This window comes from Anopheles arabiensis, chromosome 2 (assembly GCF_016920715.1).
Source record: "Anopheles arabiensis isolate DONGOLA chromosome 2, AaraD3, whole genome shotgun sequence".
NCBI lineage: Eukaryota > Metazoa > Arthropoda > Insecta > Diptera > Culicidae > Anopheles > Anopheles arabiensis.
In genome coordinates, this window is record NC_053517.1 from 58,739,511 (window position 1) to 58,758,341 (window position 18,831).

At 37.5% G+C, this 18,831-nt stretch overlaps 1 protein-coding gene across 1 annotated transcript in view; it reads left to right on the top strand.

Annotated features, from left to right (window-relative positions):
* LOC120901073 (vesicle-fusing ATPase 1-like) overlaps nt 1-18,248 on the top strand; it is a 32,465-nt gene extending 14,217 nt beyond the window's left edge. The window contains 8 exon segments of the mRNA XM_040308781.1: nt 11,027-11,072; nt 11,074-11,252; nt 11,334-11,991; nt 12,130-12,654; nt 16,283-16,439; nt 16,442-16,572; nt 17,229-17,413; nt 17,481-18,248. Coding sequence (XP_040164715.1) covers nt 11,027-11,072; nt 11,074-11,252; nt 11,334-11,991; nt 12,130-12,654; nt 16,283-16,439; nt 16,442-16,572; nt 17,229-17,413; nt 17,481-17,778 — 2,179 coding nt within the window. The 3' untranslated portion in view covers nt 17,779-18,248.
* Nucleotides 18,249-18,831: the final 583 nt, after the last annotated feature.

The following is an 18,831-nucleotide window of genomic DNA, read 5'->3' on the forward strand; positions in this document are numbered from 1 at the left end:
AGGTCTATAGTATAGCCGAACTTGTCAACGCCTGCTTACGAACAATTCAATATTTCGCTGAAAGTGTCAATTATATGCCCGAACGAATCAACAACTCGCTGAACATGTCAATAATATCATTGAAAACCCTGTATCATTGAAAACCCTGTATCTTTTCGGAAATCATCCTTCATCAATTCTTCATTCAACCATTTATCAAAACATGCATGAAAAATAATAGAATTCCAAATTGGAGGTTAGAGTTAGAGAATTATCAATATTCTGTAGTGTATAGTGTAAGGGAAAGCTAATGTAGTTGCAGATGGTCTAAGCAGAAAAACTGAACTTCCCAGTGAGAATAACGCACAAAACATAAATATTACAGAAACAGTTCATTCATACATCAGACCTTTTTTTTATTAAATCAAGTGAAAGGCCCGTGAATTATTACCACAATCAAATAATATTCGAGCAATGGGATCAAGATCAGGATTTAATAGAAACTCGTTTTCCACATTATAGAAGAACTATTATAAAAAGAACAGAATACGATGGAAATATGATAACAAACATTCTGCAAAAGTACCATAATGGAAAACAAAAGGCAATATTAGCTCGAAAATGTCTCATACCATTAATATAAAATTCGTTCAAGAATCATTTTAACTGCTGCGGTTATATGATTATGACACACTCACAAGTCAAAGATGTGGCGTCAATCGAAGAACAAAACCAGCTCGTATCAAAGGAACACGAAAGGGCTCACCGGGGCATAAACGAATTCGAAAGCCAAATGAAGAGATCATTTTTCTTCCCCAAATTAAATCATATCAAATCAGCAGTCAACACGTGCATCGTATTCAATGAACACAAATGTGAGCGGAAGCCGTATAATATCAAGATCTCGCCGAGACCGATCACCAAAAAGCCAATGGAACGCGTTCACATGGATATTTTTTCCATTAACTCGAAAAGTTTTCATTCAATAGTTTGCGTTGCGTTTTCGAAATTCGCATAAATGATATCAATTGAAATTAAAAACATGATAGACGTTAAAAGTGTATTAGCAAAATATTTCGGAAGTTTTGGAATTCCAATGCAAATAGTCACTGATCATGAAACGAAGTTCAGATCAGTACAACTAAAAAAAATTCTTGAGCAGTTTAGGCGTTTCACTGACATACGCATCATCCTCAGAAAGCAACGGCCAGTTTGAAAAAATGCATTTGACAATAATAGAAATCTACAACACAAAAAAGCACAAATTTTTAGACATTAATACGATAGATATCATCGCCATATCGATTTCATTGTACAACGCGACTGTTCATACAGCAACAGGCTACACCCCAAACGAAATATTGTTCAACCAATTAAATCACACAAATCCCATTGTTGTGTTTGCCTATATGCGATATCGAGCAGTCATTAACTGTTTTGACGGTCGTTAATTTTAACAGGAATGAGCAACAAATGAATTCAGTTAAACCAAAATGATCTTTAAACGACTGTTGAAAAGAGTTCATTTATTCGCGATGCCGGTTAATGTAACCGGTATACGGTAATTTGTCAATTGTTGCACACTTAAGGGAACAGTGAATGTATTTCATATGTTTGAGATGGATAAAATTTCAATATTATTGTTATGTATGTCTATTATGCATGATAATTGCTTAAAAAATAATATGTATATTTCATTTGAGGCACGATAATTATGAATAATGTCAAGAATTACTGATTTTTTAACCTTTTCAAAAATCCAATCGTTACACACTTACGAAAACTCCAACTTGTATTATTGCACTCTTTGAACCCAATTATTGCACACTTTCCAACTCACTGAAATACACCAAAACAAGTCCTGAAGTTGATATTTTCTTTGGAATAGTGTTTAGAACAATACGAAACGCAGTTACATTACAGGGTTTCTACAATTAATTGGTTGATGACCATAATTTTTTGGTTGATACCCATATTTTTTTGGTGTGGTCCCACGATATATTGGTCGGTTTCCAGAATTTTTTGGTTCAATTGTATTGATATCCAATCGGACGATACCAAAAAATTAAAGAAACGAACCAAAAATCTATGGGATACAATAAATAAATCGTTAGGCGAGCCCAATAAAATATGGGAACCGTCCAATAAATCGTGGAAAACCCTGTAAAGGCCGGGCTACATTGATCGTACTCTCTGGTGTAATTTCAATTTTCACTAGCGCATCTGGCGGCGGCTGGAGGAAACTTTTTTTGGTCATCGAGGGAATGGTCGTGCCGGATCTCAAATATAAGTTGGTTTTTCATCGTTTTTTGATGGGAAAATGAAATACTTGCACAACATATTTATCTATCAATTGCATAGCTTTTTCAGTCCAGTTTAAGTAAAAAACATGAAAAAATAACATATTTTCTGAAGCGGCTACCAATTGTTTGGCATAATGCTTCGGTCAGCCGCCGTCAGATGCGCTAGTGAAAATTGAAATTACACCAGAGAGTACGATCAATCCCGCTGTACAAAGCGACAGGCGAAATCATGGCGTTCGAAGAATTTTATCATGCCTTCCTTTTCTCTCCAACGGCAAATTTAACAAGCAGCTCGTCGAGCTACCCGTCCCTGGCTCCGCCTCATACCCCTGAGCGCGCTGTCGAAGGTTTGGATGTGTTGGTGCGTCCGACGGCCAATCGCTGTCAGCCGTCGTCCGTGCTTTTTCCCACCATAGCGCTATCTCTTTCTGTCGTGTGGACAATGCTGTGGCGCTTAAAAAAGCCGTTTACAAACATTGCCGGTCTCGTAGTACAGTCGTCAACTCGTACGACTTAACAACATGCCCGTCATGGGTTCAATCCCCAAATAGACCGCGCCGCCATACGTAGGACTGACTATCCTGCTATGGGGGGGAATCAATTAGTCACTGAAAGCCAGGCCCACAAGTGGGTACAGGCAGGCCTTGACCGATATCGATTTTTTTTTTTTTTAAAATGTTTTATTGAAAACGTGCTTAGGTTCTAATTAACATTAATATTTACAAAGAACAACGCAGAACTTCTATGTCAATCACAGCATCATTGTTTCCAATGATGTGGATGACGTAGTTCGCAAACAAACTTAGGATAAGGTTACGTTTACCTGCACTAATGCCATTTAGTACAGGCAAACGCAACAAACCGAACAATAACGTTGACGAAGACGGACACCCTGAAATTACAACGCTAATTCGCTGGTGCAGAATCTGCCAAGCATCAGCAACTCTTTGCAGCCAGCGAATTTGTGTTCCAGGGTGTCTATTGCAGGACAAAACGAACATGACGGAGATGGGACGCGGTTCATTCGATGCAGCAGCTCTCCATGGCTGATCTTGCCGTTTACCAGCAAGAAGAGCGTGCTGCGTTGAAGGGACGATAGACAGGAGCGATGAATATTGCGCCAGAGTAGCCGCCAATTCACTGACGGATTTTGCAAGACTACCTTCGGCTCAAGTAGTACTTCCGTCAGTGTTTGGCGAATCCAGCGTGTCGTGATGGCGTCTGATGTTGGTTGATAACCAAGTTGCTGTATGACGATACGCAGACATGGGTACGTTGACGAAACAGCGGCGATGTTCGGAGGATTCCCAGCACAAGAAATGTGCTGACCGCCGACTCGTAGACACCCCTGTTCCGCAACATACCGGTTCGTCAACAGCGCCTTGGTCATGATGGCAGGAAGGTGAAGGTTAAGCCCACCACGGTTGCGAGGCAGCGCCAGTTGCTGCAGTGGGACTCGGAATCCTCCGGATCCATCCCAGAGGAACGAGTTCACGGTGCAGGTCACCTTCGCTATGTCCATTGCACGGGCGCCACAAACCGATGCAACAAACCACAGCTTGGGGAGTAGGAAGGTGTTCAGCAGAACAACCTTCTGCACCACGTTCATATCGATTGTTGAGCCAAAGAAGAAAAACAAACATTGCGGCGATAAAGTTGCATTTTCAAAAATCAAACCAAAAAAGCGCAATGAATTCAAACGCTGAGACGTAAAAATGACTAAGAAATCGCCAGCTCACGCGCAGAACCCTAATTCGCATTAACACGTTCATCCCGGCGCTGATTTTCATCAACTTTCCTTTCCGCCGGTATCTAGAACGCAAGCTGATTGTGAAACCGATATACTGGAAAGTTCACTGGCAGTCCCTGGGGCCTGCCATCGAACTGAATGTGCAAGGAATAAGCATAACTTTGTGAAGGCCGGGCTACATTGATCGTACTGGAAGTGTAATTTTGATTTTCACTAGCGCATCTGGCGGCGGCTGGTGAAAGCTTTTTTTTTAGTCGTCGGAGGAATGGTCGTGTTGGATCTCAAAATTAATTAGTTTTTTCACCGTTTTTTATGCAAAAACTGCTGAAATACTTGCACAACATATTTATCTATCAATTACAAAGCTTTTCCAGCCCAGTTAAAGTAAAAAACATGGAAAAATAAAGTATTTTCTGGGGCGGCTCCAAATTGTTTGGCAAAATGCTTCGGTCAGCCGACGCCAGATGCGCTAGTGAAAATCGAAATTACACTTGCGATTACGATCAATGTAGCCCGGCCTTAATATTTGACTTCGTTCCCTGGGCTGGGCACGACCATTCCCTCGATGACCAAAAAAAAAGCTTCCATCAGCCGCCGTCAGATGCGCTATTGAAAAAAATGAAATTACACTAGCGGAAACGGACAATGTCTCTTGGCCTTTAGACAATAAATAAAAATCAAAAGGTATTTGAAGCGCAAACAAAAATGATGGAGAACCTTGTAAATTCGATGAGGCGAGCCTATTCGATAGTTCCAAATTGAAGTTGGCCACGAATGAGTGGGGTGGAGGGCTAGGGGGTAGATATGATGAGTTGAGGATTTCTTTATTATTTTTGTGATTACCGCATTTGTCATATCGATTATGAGGCCAGCACTTTTCAAAATAATTAAAAATCATTCAAAATCAAACAATCAACAGCAATGTACTATCACTCGGACAGGGAATTATTGACCGTACAGAAGACGCACACTCTTAAAAATGTTTGCCGAATCTCGGTTTGCCGAGATCTGCAATACTGAGATCTCGGCAAAGATCTCAGTTAAATTTCTGTTGCCTCGAATAAAAAAATGCAAATGACATTTTATTTCATCGTTTACGTTTGACCGAGATCTTCGGTTAGAGCAAACCGAGATTTCGGCAAAATATAAAAACCATCTTGTTTTTTATTTTAGTGATTTTATTTTCGTAACGAGGTACAGGTAAAATAAAGAAAGAATATTATTTTTTGAGAGAAATAGCCATAGCGGCTTGTGCTCATGATGGTCGGTGTACAAAATTGTGCAGCATGATACCACCTTATTGTAGTAGGGCGGCAGGAAGACACCCTACCCTTGTGAGAGTTTGGTTGTGATGGGATGCATAGGAACGGGCGCCGGTTTAACCACCACAGGGGCACAGCATCTGGATGTGGTACAGGAAAGATGAGCCGGATATGGAGCGGGCACTGGTACAGGCACGGTTCTGTAAAGTGGGCAGAGGGAAAAAGCCTGAGTGAACCCTGATTAGACATTACGTGGTCGAGTGTTTGAATACTTACCTCGTGAAGAAGACCGAAAATGAGACCTGGAAATCTGAACGGTCCGGCAAAGATTGATCCAATGCCCGCGTACACACGACGCCTACGGGCTTGCCCATGCCCGAATGTAGACCAGATAGCTTACGATTATATCTTCACCTTAAGCACCATAAGCTAGCTTTCCGGAAAGCAGTACAACCGCTGGTACCTAATACGCACACATTTTTAACACTTTGACCACCGGCCTGACGTCACAGATTTTCGAGTGAACATGTAGCGCATCGCAAAAGAGCGATGAGAGGGACAATTTTTCGTGCGATTGTTATCACTCTTTTGTTTCGTTGCGATAATTGGCGGTAGCACATATCGTTCTCGTTCTCTCTTTGCTACATCATTTGTTCTCAAGAGAGTCACTGAGCGTCAGATACAAAACTGAGTGGTGAGCGGTTCGGCTCGGTAACGGTCGAGTGGATTCCGGAACGCAAACCCAACCATCAAAACTGAAGCTATTTAAAAAATTTAAAGAGAATACTTTTTATCCGTAAGGAGCAGACTTTTTCTTGATTTTGTATGACTTAGGCTGTTTTGGACATCACGTGTGGACGCAGGCAACTGAACTGCCCTGAGCGACGTTCTGATGAGCACAGACTACGTACGTTGACAAAGTTTCCTAGCCTCAACCTCACTCCATACCCGTGCCTAATCGCACGCTACTGATGCTCGGTTTTTTTCACGCTATTTGACTCATTTTCACTTATTTTTCCGTGACTCCGAAAATAACCGAAATCCCGGTTATTTTGACAGATGTTCTCGGTGACAGCAGTGTTTACGTAAGTGATCGGCATTTTGTGTTGCCGAGTTTCGGTTAAAATATTTATTTAACTGATATTTAAGTTTTAAATGGTACTGATTATCGGCGATGGCAAATGACAAATCGGTAAAACATGCAAGAGTTATTTAAACGAATGGAGGCAGTTTATTTAACCATGGTCCGAAATTATTTTTATATGTGTACGTAATGAAAACTGGGTATGGAAATTGGCATTTGCAGCAGACATAACAAATAATTATAATATACTAGCTGACCCGACAATCTTAGCTATTCCAAAAAAAAAAATTAAATATTTTATTATTGATATGTTACTTGGGATAGTTGTATCGTGCCCGTATCCCCTCAGAATTCGATGATCGAGTGTAAACCGCCAGGCTCCTCACACCAAGTGTCAAAGTTCCGTATACAACACAACAACAATCCTGTTCTTTGTATGGGAGTTAGAAAATCATTTTTAAATTAAATTTAGTGTAACATCTGAACGATTTTTAAGTCTTAAAACCTATTCTCATACCACCATAAGGTTTGTGCAAAGTTTCGTTGAAAATGATCCAGCCGTTTCGGAGTTTGCTCGCAACAAACACCGTGACACGAGATTTATATATATATATAGATTGAATCTAAAACTGCAAAAGCAAGACAATCTTATTTCTGCTACAAATTTAGAACAACAACAAATAAAAAAATAATGCATTTTCCGGAGTGTCAGAAATATCAAGAAGGTTTCTTCTTGCAAGCAGAGTTTTCAGTTGACTATGCTTGTGATCTTTTATTTTAACTACAAAACCATATTCATGAAAGGTTTGCTAAAGTAGAATGTAAAGCTTCTGAAATGAGAATTTTTCAAAATCCATTTGAAGCCGTTTTTGCGGATTGTCTCAATGCGTGCGAACAGACGGCGTCCACGGGCCTGCCCACGCTCGAATGCAGAACCGATGGCATACGATTCTATTTTCACCATTAACATGAGAGGGACAGAGCTTATACCCCGAACATACCCGAAAGGTGTGCATGCTTCACTCATCAGGATCTAAAGGCAAGGACAAGGCAAAAGAGACACAGAAAAAATTCCTCACGGCTACACATGTCCTCTAGACGCGTTGTCTATGCGTCTCGCTCGGTATCACAGCGGCATACGGCAGGTAAGCAGTACAAATGCTGCTACCTGATACGCACACATGTTTATCGAACACAACTATTCTGTTCGGCTCGGTAAACTTCACGAGGACGCCGGAACAAAAGGGCGCAGACTTTTTCATGATTTTGTATGACTTCGGCTGTTTTGGACCTCGCGTGTAGGCGCAGACATTGAAACCATTAGGAGGTTTCCCTTACTTTAGTTGGAGTTTAGAAGCCTTACCTTGGGCAGGAGAACAAAACAAAACTCTTTAAATGAGAAGTCGATAGATGTAGGATGGGCATAGTCCTATCCTGACAGTCCGAACGAATCTGACCTGCCATGATCGGAGTTGGTTTTATTTATACTCAAAAGAAGTTAAGGGTTTCTCACATGTGGTTCCGGGTTGTATGTTGGAAAGTTATTGTTTTCTTTCAGCTAGTTACGTTTGTGTTTTGTTGACAGGAACGATGGTTCTTGTCACTAAGTTCCTGTTTTGGGTTTAATGCTTATACTGTTCCTGCTTTGGGTTATAATGCATAAACTGTTCCTGCTTATGTTTTACTTTTCGGTTGGTTCTGTTAAGTGTGTCACAATTGTTTTTTATATGAACGGTATGGTCTGAATTCTTCAGGTTGCGTTCCTATGGTATGATTTGCTGAGTGTGTTATAGTGAATGTGTTGCAATGGTGTGATTTGGGTTTACAATGTGTCTATAGTTGATATTGTGTATTATAATAAGTTCTGTATAGCAGATATGCTACAGTAATATGTAACCTTCGGTTGATATTCTGTTGCTACAAGTCTAAAAGCCGCTTTGCTATACTTCTTCACGCTGCTTCAACAGTTCAAAGTTGAAGATTTCAAAGGAACGAGTTCTACTGTTTTTTAATCAGCATTTGGACAAATGAGGGTTGAAAGAAGTATTTTGATAGATGGATGTGTGTAGCTATGAAGACAAAAATTAAAGCTACGGGCTAGGGTTGCTTGCAAGCTTTCTTTGGTAATGTAAGTATTTTGCTACACAAATTAAACACGGTATTCAATCGTACTAGTAAAATGGATTCAATCGAAGCCATTTGGACTCCAACTGAGTGATCCCATTTCAGTCAGAGCAATCTGGGTCTAGATTGGAAGAAGCTGGATTCGAAACATAATTTTTTCGGGGTCGGATTCGCATTAAGAATGTAAGAGTCGTAGTGAATTTACGAATTTAATCAGAAGCTCCCTACACTATCACTCACTATGTTTTTTGCTGCTTGGGGATCCTTATGCGGACATCCAGGCTTTCTCTATTTTGGTTTCTTTCTCTTCCATGTCGGAATCAGAGTTAGGATACATCGTGGGAGAGTGCCAAACAGAACGGTATGCAAGAGTAAAGGTTATGCTTACCTGTATACTTAATTGACGAATACAAATACACTACACGTTCTAACACATGATCGATCTAGACACTGCTCCGTTTTCGTAACTTATCAGTGTCGCACACAATCGGAACACTAACTTCACATGCGCTATGATTCAAACACTAACGGGCACACTATAAGGCCAATTATGTGACTCAATCATTTGAGAATAAGTGTTCAAAACGCAGATTTAATTTTATGATGCGTGTTTAGCATAACTATTTTTCTCTTGTTTGACACTTTAAACTGAACGAAGCATGTTGACATACATTTGCATTACGGGAAATGGGGGATTCAAATGGGGATCAGTTTTTGTCAAACAGTTTTGTGTCAGATCAGAGTAACGGAATGTGTTCTATTTTGCGGTTTTCTATTACTTACTTACTTATCGGGCGCTACAACCGCTTTGCGGTCTTGGCCTGCCTCAGGAGTGTCCCAAACCGCTCACAGTCTCGCGCCTTCGTCTGCCAGTCCGTTATCCCGGCCTTAATGGCGGCCGCCTCCACGCCATCTTGCCACCTCAATTTAGGCCTACCACGCCTCCTCTGTCCTTGTGGACGGCCTAAAAAGACTTTACGGGCTGGGTCGTCCGTTTCCATGCGTACAACATGTCCAGCCCATTGAAGCCTGGCGAGCTTAATACGCTGTACGACAGTGAGGTCGCCGTACGTCTCGTATAGCTCGTCAATATATCGGCTCCTCCATTGTCCTTCCACAAATTGGATAAATTGGCGGTTTTCTATTGATGTAGTTAATTTCAAACACACTCATTGCGTGTAATGGCAATCAGAAATTAATAATTATCATTTACAATAAAAATTGATGGATTAAAAATTTGTTCAAATTAACAAATGAACTCCATGCGTTTGCGATGCCCAATTCTATCAATTTTTAACGACTCTGGTTAATTTTTAACGGCTGTTAATTTTTAACTTTTTATCTCGCGATGCCGGCTATTTATTCAAACGGGGACCAGTTTTTGTTAAACAGCTTTCTGTCAGATGAGAGTGACGGAATGTGTTCTATTTTGCGGTTTTTTTTATTGATGTAGTTAATTTCAACCACACTTATTGCATGTAATTACAATCAGAAATTAATAATTATCATTTATTACAATAAAAATTGAGGGAATAAAAAATGTCCAAGGAGTAAAACTATAAAACAGTTACACTTGAGAAAAGATTTGAGAAACTGGTGCTGTTATAGACTAAGTCCCCATAATACAGTCGTTGCCGCTAAATTTTGACTCTAACTCACTTATTTTTGTCTCGAAGGCACCAATTTTTGACATCGTTTCACAATTTTTGTCTCGAAGGCATCAGTTTTTGACAGTGCGCATCAATTTTTGCCTCGAAGGCATCAATTTTTGACTGTGAGTTAATAGCTTTATGTACAAAATTTTATTTAATTTCTGAAACTGTGTGTTCTGAAATGATTGAAATTAAGTTAAATAGTGATTAATTTTATTGATAGCATTTAAAATAAAACAATTGTTTTGCCAATTTTGGCAGGTTAAATAGAGTGAAAAAATTGGCACGTATTTTCAGCTGTAAACAAAAGCTTTAGAAATTCTAAAATTTCATATTTTTTTCTCATGAAACAATCAATTTACACAGTTTTTGTATTTTTTATGAGTTGTGGAATAACAATTGTTAAAAATCTGCTAAAATACCTTGTAAAATTATCATTATTCCTACAAGAGTAAAAAATTGATGACTTACAGACAAAAATAGGTGCGTTAGAGTCAAAAATTGATGCGCACTGTCAAAAATTGATGCCTTAGAGCCAAAATTTGGTGGCAACGACTGTAAAATGCAATATCATACAACGAGTTTAATCCGTACCAGCGCCTTACTCGTTATGCGGGAGACTTGTTGTTTCCAGGATCATAAATGTGCTGGTATAAGTGATAGTAGTTGGTAGATCATGCATTGATGAAATATTAGTATCAAAACACTTTTCCAAGATTTTTCAACAATATTCCTCCAGGTAATATTTTCATATTAAATAATTTATGGTACTCAGATTTACGTTATCGGGTTAACAAAACTTGTGAAGTCTCTAACGACCTTCTATAATAGCGATAATTTAATATAATACCGATAAAATTATATTTTTACAGATATATTGATCTATCTACAGCACCTGGTCAGCATTTCATTTTTTTACATCGAACGTACGGTTTCTGGTGAAATTAATCCTGGAACCATAGGGTTTTCATTACTTCAACGGAAGTGGGCGACACTTTCAATCAATCAAGACATTAGCGTCAAACCATATCATTTCGAACGATCATCTGAAGTTCTCTGCAGTATTGCTCTAGAGGTAGATTTTCTACAGAAAAAAACGTAAGTATTAGCATGTTTACTCTAGATTTTTAATCTTACAAGTCCAGCTCTTCATTGTTTTTTTTCTCTCAAAATTTTCAGTGTAACACATGAACCATACGATAGTGATCAAATGGCAAGAGACTTTTTGCTTCAGTTTGCAGGATTAGCTGTTACGGTTGGACAGCCATTGGTTTTCAGTTTTCAAGATAAAAAATTGCTATGCCTAGCAGTGAAAACTCTTGAAGTAATTGATGCCGCAGCCATGGCTGGTGGTGCATCATCCAGTGGATCTGGTAACGGTCCGGTAGAACCTAAACGAGTAAATTTTGGTCGATTGCTTGCAAACACTGTTGTGACGTTTGAAAAAGCTGAAAGCTCTGGATTAAATCTTGTTGGACGTTCTAAAGGTCGGGTAACGGCTGTGAGACAGTCTATCATTAATCCTGATTGGGATTTTGGAAGAATGGGCATTGGTGGATTGGATCGTGAATTTAATGCGATATTTCGACGTGCTTTTGCTTCGCGTGTTTTCCCACCAGAGGTGGTTGAACAACTGGGATGTAAACACGTAAAGGGCATTCTTCTATATGGACCTCCTGGTACTGGTAAAACACTTATGGCGCGACAAATTGGAACAATGTTAAATGCTCGAGAACCAAAGATAGTAAATGGTCCGCAGATTTTAGATAAATATGTCGGTGAATCAGAAGCTAATGTGCGTCGACTATTCGCTGATGCCGAAGAGGAAGAAAAAAGAGTAAGTAGATATTTAATAAGAAAAATGCAATAAACTTATTCCGTTAAACATTATTCTAATAACGAATGCTTCTAATTGTATTTATTCATTAAGAACGGATTATTTCTAAAATCTTATTAAATTAAAACTACTTTTCAGCTTGGACCAGCAAGTGGTTTACACATAATAATTTTCGATGAAATAGATGCAATTTGTAAAGCTCGTGGTACTGTCGGCGGAAATTCTGGTGTGCATGATACGGTTGTCAACCAACTGTTGGCAAAAATAGATGGTGTTGAGCAATTAAACAACATTTTGGTAATTGGAATGACCAATCGAAGAGATATGATAGACGAAGCATTGTTAAGACCTGGTCGTCTAGAAGTTCAAATGGAAATCAGTCTTCCTAATGAAGAAGGTCGTGTGCAAATTTTGAATATACATACTAGACGCATGAAGGAGTTTAAAAAGTTAGCTCCTGACGTAGACTTGCGCGAGCTTGGTCAAAAGACTAAAAATTTTAGCGGTGCTGAACTGGAAGGATTGGTACGTGCAGCGCAATCCACCGCAATGAATAGACTAATAAAAGCAGCTTCGAAGGTCGAAGTGGATCCTGCGGCCATGGAAAAGTTAATGGTCACTAGAGAAGATTTCTTACATGCCTTTGAAAACGATATCAAACCTGTAAGTATTTATAATGTACATCTTATGGTTCATAAATTCCTGACATTTATTATTATTATTAATTATTTTTAATCATCAGTTTTGAACCGTTATCAACTAAATTAATAAAGCTATGATGTCAATTCCAAATCATTTACAGCATTTATTTTTGCAGACTTTGGTTTGTGTTTTGAAAACATTAATTAATTTAAAAAATAATGCTTTTGATATTTAAAGAATATATTACAATTATTGTTATAAAACTCATAAACCAAAAAATAAATAACAACAATTTTTAAAAATCTTTCCATATGTGTGTGATCCATATATGATGTTATAGTTATGATAGGACCCTAAATTGATTTTTTTTTAAATAGAGGGTTTTGCACGATTTATTAATCGGTTTCCACAATTTTTTGGGCTCGTCTCATGATTTATTTATCGTGTCCCATTGATTTAGATCATTTATTGGTATCGTCCGATTGGATATCAATTCAATTGAACCAAAAATTCTGGGAAACTTTGTCCTAAATTTTAGGAAAATTTTTTCATGATTAAAAAACCGAGGGCTCACACAAAAAAAGGGAAGCAACTAATAAATTATGGAACCAACCAAAAACATCGCGGGAAACCCTTTAAGTCATGAAAAAAATTTCCTAAAATTTAGGACACATATATGGAAATATGTGAAATAGTATTTTTCACAATTCATGTATACACTGTTTTATCTATCTTCTCCGAATTTTCCGCAAATCGAAAAACGATTGTCCATATAGTTATGCTTGGCGGTTTATCATTACTATTTTTTTATCATCATTATTATTATTTGAACATTTTTATTGTTTTTTATTCATGTTATTATTATTATTAGTTTTGGTGTAATTATTATTATTATTATTGTAATTTATTGAAATTATTAATTAATTATTAATTAATTTATTATTGTAATTATTATTATAATCATTAACCGGCATCGCGAAGCAATGACCAAATTTTAATTTTCATTTAATGATCGTTTTGGTATAGCGCAGCGGTTTTCAACCGGCGGAGAATCCCCCCGCCCCCTCTTTCCTAGGGGGAATTTTGACTTTGGTGGAGGGAGAAAGTGATTTTTAATCAAAATTTCGCCTAATACCATGGGTTGCCTCGCTCTTCCCCCACTCATGAACTTTTGAGTGGCGAATGAAATCCTACATGCACCCCCTACGTAAGAGAAAAGCTGGAAAAAGGTTGAATATCAATGGTTTAGCCGTATTCATTTGTTGTTTATTCCTGTTAACACTTGTCAGACCATTTTTGTTTATGCTTCCCTGGGGGCCAAGCACTTTTTATTTACATTTTTGTTGGTTATCATATATGATAGCCATGGCCACCAGGGAAGTATTACTGAATATAAACAAACTAAAAAATGACGAAATTAATGATTTTTAATACAACTTTGCTTGCTATTATCGTATTTTCATTGTTTTGCTTTGTTTTGATCATTATATCGGCAAAACAACAGTTAAATGTTAAGTATAGATTTGTTCCCAACAAGATGTTTCATTGAAAAGCGATCATGTAAACAATGTATGTTGTCATTTAGATAATATTCTAAATAATATGTGGTGTATAGGAGATGTTTTGAAAACTCACATTATAACTAAGATCGATGTGACTACACAATATTAATTGAAGGAATTGTTATTTTGCGTTTATATTCTCTCATTTCAACTATTAATGGGTATAAATGAGTCATTATACAAAAATGAATATAACAAAAAATAGCCAAAACCGTATACATGACAAAGTTACTTATCATTTTGTTGATCTTTTTGCAAAATTTCCCTGACCATTTTTGTATATGTTTCCCTGGGCCAAGCACTTTTGGTTTACATGTTTAATGGCTATCAACTATCCCCAAGGAGGTGTGTTCCGGTTTGGAAAAGTAGCGCTCCTACCAACAGGAGGGTTCAAGTAGGGTCAAACCATTTTTACGACTCATTGCAGATACCCCTTACTGGACCAGTTTAGAATAACTGTATGATATAACCAGTATACATCCAATTGATGTCATTGGTTATATAATAACAGAACGCTTTTAAGTAAAATGCTTAACATTATTTTCTTCCCTTCGAAGTGCACTTTTTTGTATAATTATTAGGACTTTTTTCCTTTTCCTTTTTTTTAGAATTCATTCTTTTTTTTCTTGCTCCTCTATAGTAATAGTTTAAAGTATATAAGTTATTTTAATTTTAGTTCAGTTTAATTTGACGTAATCAAAAGGCTCTAAGCCTAATACTCTTTAAAAATCAAAATCAAACTGCCTCCTGGCAAAAACCTCCACTGCGGAGAAAAGTGAGCGTAACGCTAAATCTCACAATGCAAATGTATTCATGAACTTAAAAGAAAAATACCAATAAACATTTAAGTATTCATTCATTCAGGGAAGTGTTATTGAATCTCCCTGTGCAAAACGAAGTAAAAGGTGATGCTCACATGTTATACTCACGTTACGCTCATAAGTGACGATTGCTCACTATAGAATCTTCATATAGGAAAAAGTTACTCATTATAGAACGGTGTTGGTAACCAACTATGGGTGCTTGGATGATTTTTATTTCTTTGCGGCGTTTCCTTTCTTCCAGCAATGGTAGAGTATTGAAACATTGAGGTTTTAAAATCGTAAGAAATAATTGTTTTCTTCTACCGACGTGTTGAAAGTTGATCAACAATTATCAAATTATTCCCAGTGATCCATTTGATCATGCGTAGTAGTGTTTTGTTGTGTGCTTCAAAACGTTTAAATAAAAAGTAAAACAATTTTGTACTTTCTTCGAACTATCATTTGAGTGAAGTCAAATGCTCGCTTGAAAAGTTTGTGAATTTAGTGAATCCATCGGAGCTGCAAAACTAGGTACAAATGAATGTCTCAGCGTTTTTTTCGATCCGGTATAGAACGTCGTTCTCTTTTCGTTTGCTGTTCTGCATGGATACACATACACATTCTGTCTATGTGACTGATAACAGCGCACGCCATATTCTCTCAGAGATAACGGTACAACACTAGCGCCATGAAGCCAGAAAAGGATAGAGATTTGCGATGAAGTGAGAAGTTAATGGCCAAAATTTAAAGAGACAATCCAGCGCTAGCGGTAAATGCAATCAATGAATTGCTTCTTATTTGCCATATGGATATTATTAGCATTGGTGAGTTATTTTGATAAACTCTACTTGAATAAACTGTTGTTAACTGTCTTGACGATCGTTTATTTTAACAAGAATAAACAACAAATGAACTCGGTTAAACTAAGATGATCTTTAAACGACTGTAAAATGTATTCATTTGTTCGCGATACAGGCTATATGTAGTTTATTTATTCTTTATATCGAATACTCATATGCGAAAATAACTCATACGTACGAACATTGCTAGCCTATATACCGTAGTAAGCAAAGCGATGGAGGTAAAATAAAGGAGATAAGAACGGCCCGAGCATAGCTCGGACAAAACTATAAAGGCGCGCTCACCTACCTCCAGCACTGCTCGGGCTAAACTGTTTAGGGTTCAATTTCGCAACTTTTTAAAAGAATTGTAAATGTTCCATTTAATGCGTGTTCAATATATAATAATTAAATTTCATCATTATTTAATATTGCATTATTTTAGGCTTTTGGCACAGCAGCAGAAGCCCTCGAAAACTATTTAACAAGAGGCATTATCAATTGGGGCCTACCAGTGGCTCATATTCTTGAAGATGGTGCTCTTTACACAGAACAAGCTCGAGGAACAGAAGGTTCTGGATTAGTTTCAGTGCTTTTAGAAGGCCCCCAAATGCGGGAAAAACTGCGCTGGCTGCTAAACTAGCGAAACTTTCTGATTTTCCGTTCGTAAAAGTATGCAGTCCTGATGAGATGGTTGGTTTTAGCGAGGGTGCTAAATGTCTGCAAATACGTAAGGTAAGTAACGAATTCCTAAATACAGGGTTACTCATGATTGATTGGTTGGTCCCATTAATTTTTGGAGCTCTTTTCACGATTTTTCATCGTTTTCCATACAGTTTTGGTTTGTTCCAACGATTTATTGGTATCGTTCGATTAGACATCAATACAATTTAACCACAATATTCTGGGAAACGCCCAAAACATCATGGGAACACTCCAACAAATATGGGAAACAGCCAATAATTTTCGGGAATAACGAAACAAGCTTGGAACCCCTGTATACTTATACAGGCTGTCCCTGAGATACGCTATAAATCGGGACCGAGAAAAAAGCACGTGTTTTGAATTTCCAAATCACGTCGAATCACACATCAGCCAAAATATAGCAAATTTCCTTAAAATTTTGCCTGTAACGGGTGGTTTTAGCTACTTCATTAATTTTTCGATATGATTTTGAATAAAGATTACACTTTGTACCTTTTTCAATGAATTTTAACATTTGACTGTAAGAGAAATTATTTTTCTATTTACATCATTTGCTTAATAAACTGTCAAATATCGCGTATCTCAGAATCCGCGTATAACAGAGACTGCGTATCTTGGGAACTACCTGTATATTTACGATCAAACAAAAAAAAATCATCAATATTAAAATCTATCCTTAATATTAGTACTTCGACGACGCTTATCGCTCCACATTCAGCTGTATCCTAGTGGATAATATCGAGAGACTGTTAGATTATGGACCAATTGGTCCTCGATACTCTAATCTAACGCTTCAAGCATTATTGGTATTACTGAAAAAGTCTCCTCCAAAAGGGAAAAAACTTCTCATTTTGTGTACGACTAGCCGAAGGTAAGCATTTGAATTATGAAAATGTTAGTCATATTTACTCATTCTATCTTTCATATAATATTTCTAGGCAAGTGTTAGAGGATATGGAAATGCTTTCGGCATTTACTGCAGTACTACATGTACCGAACCTTTCTACTGCGGATCATTTAATTGCAGTACTCGAGCAGGAACCAGACGTGTTCGGTCGCAATGAACTGGCTGCTATTTACAAACGTTTAAAAGGACGTCGAATTTTTGTCGGAATCAAAAAACTATTAGATTTGATTGATTTAGCCCGTCAAATGGATCCGCAAACTCGTATGATGAAGTTTTTGTCAAAGCTTGAAGAGGAAGGAGCCATTGAAGATGCTACTGTGGCACATTAAGCAATATTTAAAAGAGCATTTTCAATCGAACCCCTTGTAACGAATTTTTCAATGTAGATGCTCATAACTAGCAAATCTAAATGTTCTACAAATACCCGTCTTAACGAGTTAAATCTCGCATAACGAGCAATTTCATTTTTGTTCCCGATAAGAAATCGTGATCATTTCGAGAGCTACATTACTAAGAATTGTTAAAATTTTGGAATTGATGTTTCCTTTCGTTATTGTTGATCATGTAGCCATTTTAAACTTAAATTATGCCCATTTTTATAGAATAACGTCACGCAAAATTAACTTTTGTTTTTCATCAAAAAATCATAGCTATGAATGAAAAATGAGCTCGACGGCATCGTCCATCGATAGAAGAACGTCTAATTTACGAAATCTTGGCGCTTTCAACACACTTAATCACACACAAATCCACAATTTCAAGCGAATTATATACAAATCGAGCTGATATAGGAAAATAATTTCAAGCAAGTGTCTCTTGGGTTAGGAACCGTCGTTGTTTAATATTACTTCTCGATTTTTTGAGTTTGTTTGCCTATATGCTATATCGAGCTGTCGTTAACTCTTTTGACGATCGTTTATTTTGAACAGAACAGAACAGAAATGAACAACAAATGAACTCAGTTTAACCAAAATGAACTTCAAACGACCGTTGAAATGTGTTCATTTATTCGTGATGCCGAATCATAGCTGATATCGCGAATAAATGAACACATTTTAACAGTCGTTTAAAGTTCATTTTGGTTTAACTGAGTTTATTTGTTGTTCATTCCTGTTGAAATAAAACGTCAAAACAGTTAACGACTGCTCGATATCGCATATAGGCAAACACGGGGAAAAAAATTGAGCATTATAACTAAACGACTGTTAATATGCATCGCATACGCTCTTGACAGTCATTTGTTTAACGGCGGCATATGACCAGTCGTTAAAATTAACAAATGAACGTAATGCGATCGCGATGCCAAATTCTAGCAATTTTTAACGACTCTGGTTAATTTTTAACGACTGTGCTTAATTTTTAACGACTGTTAATTTTAAACT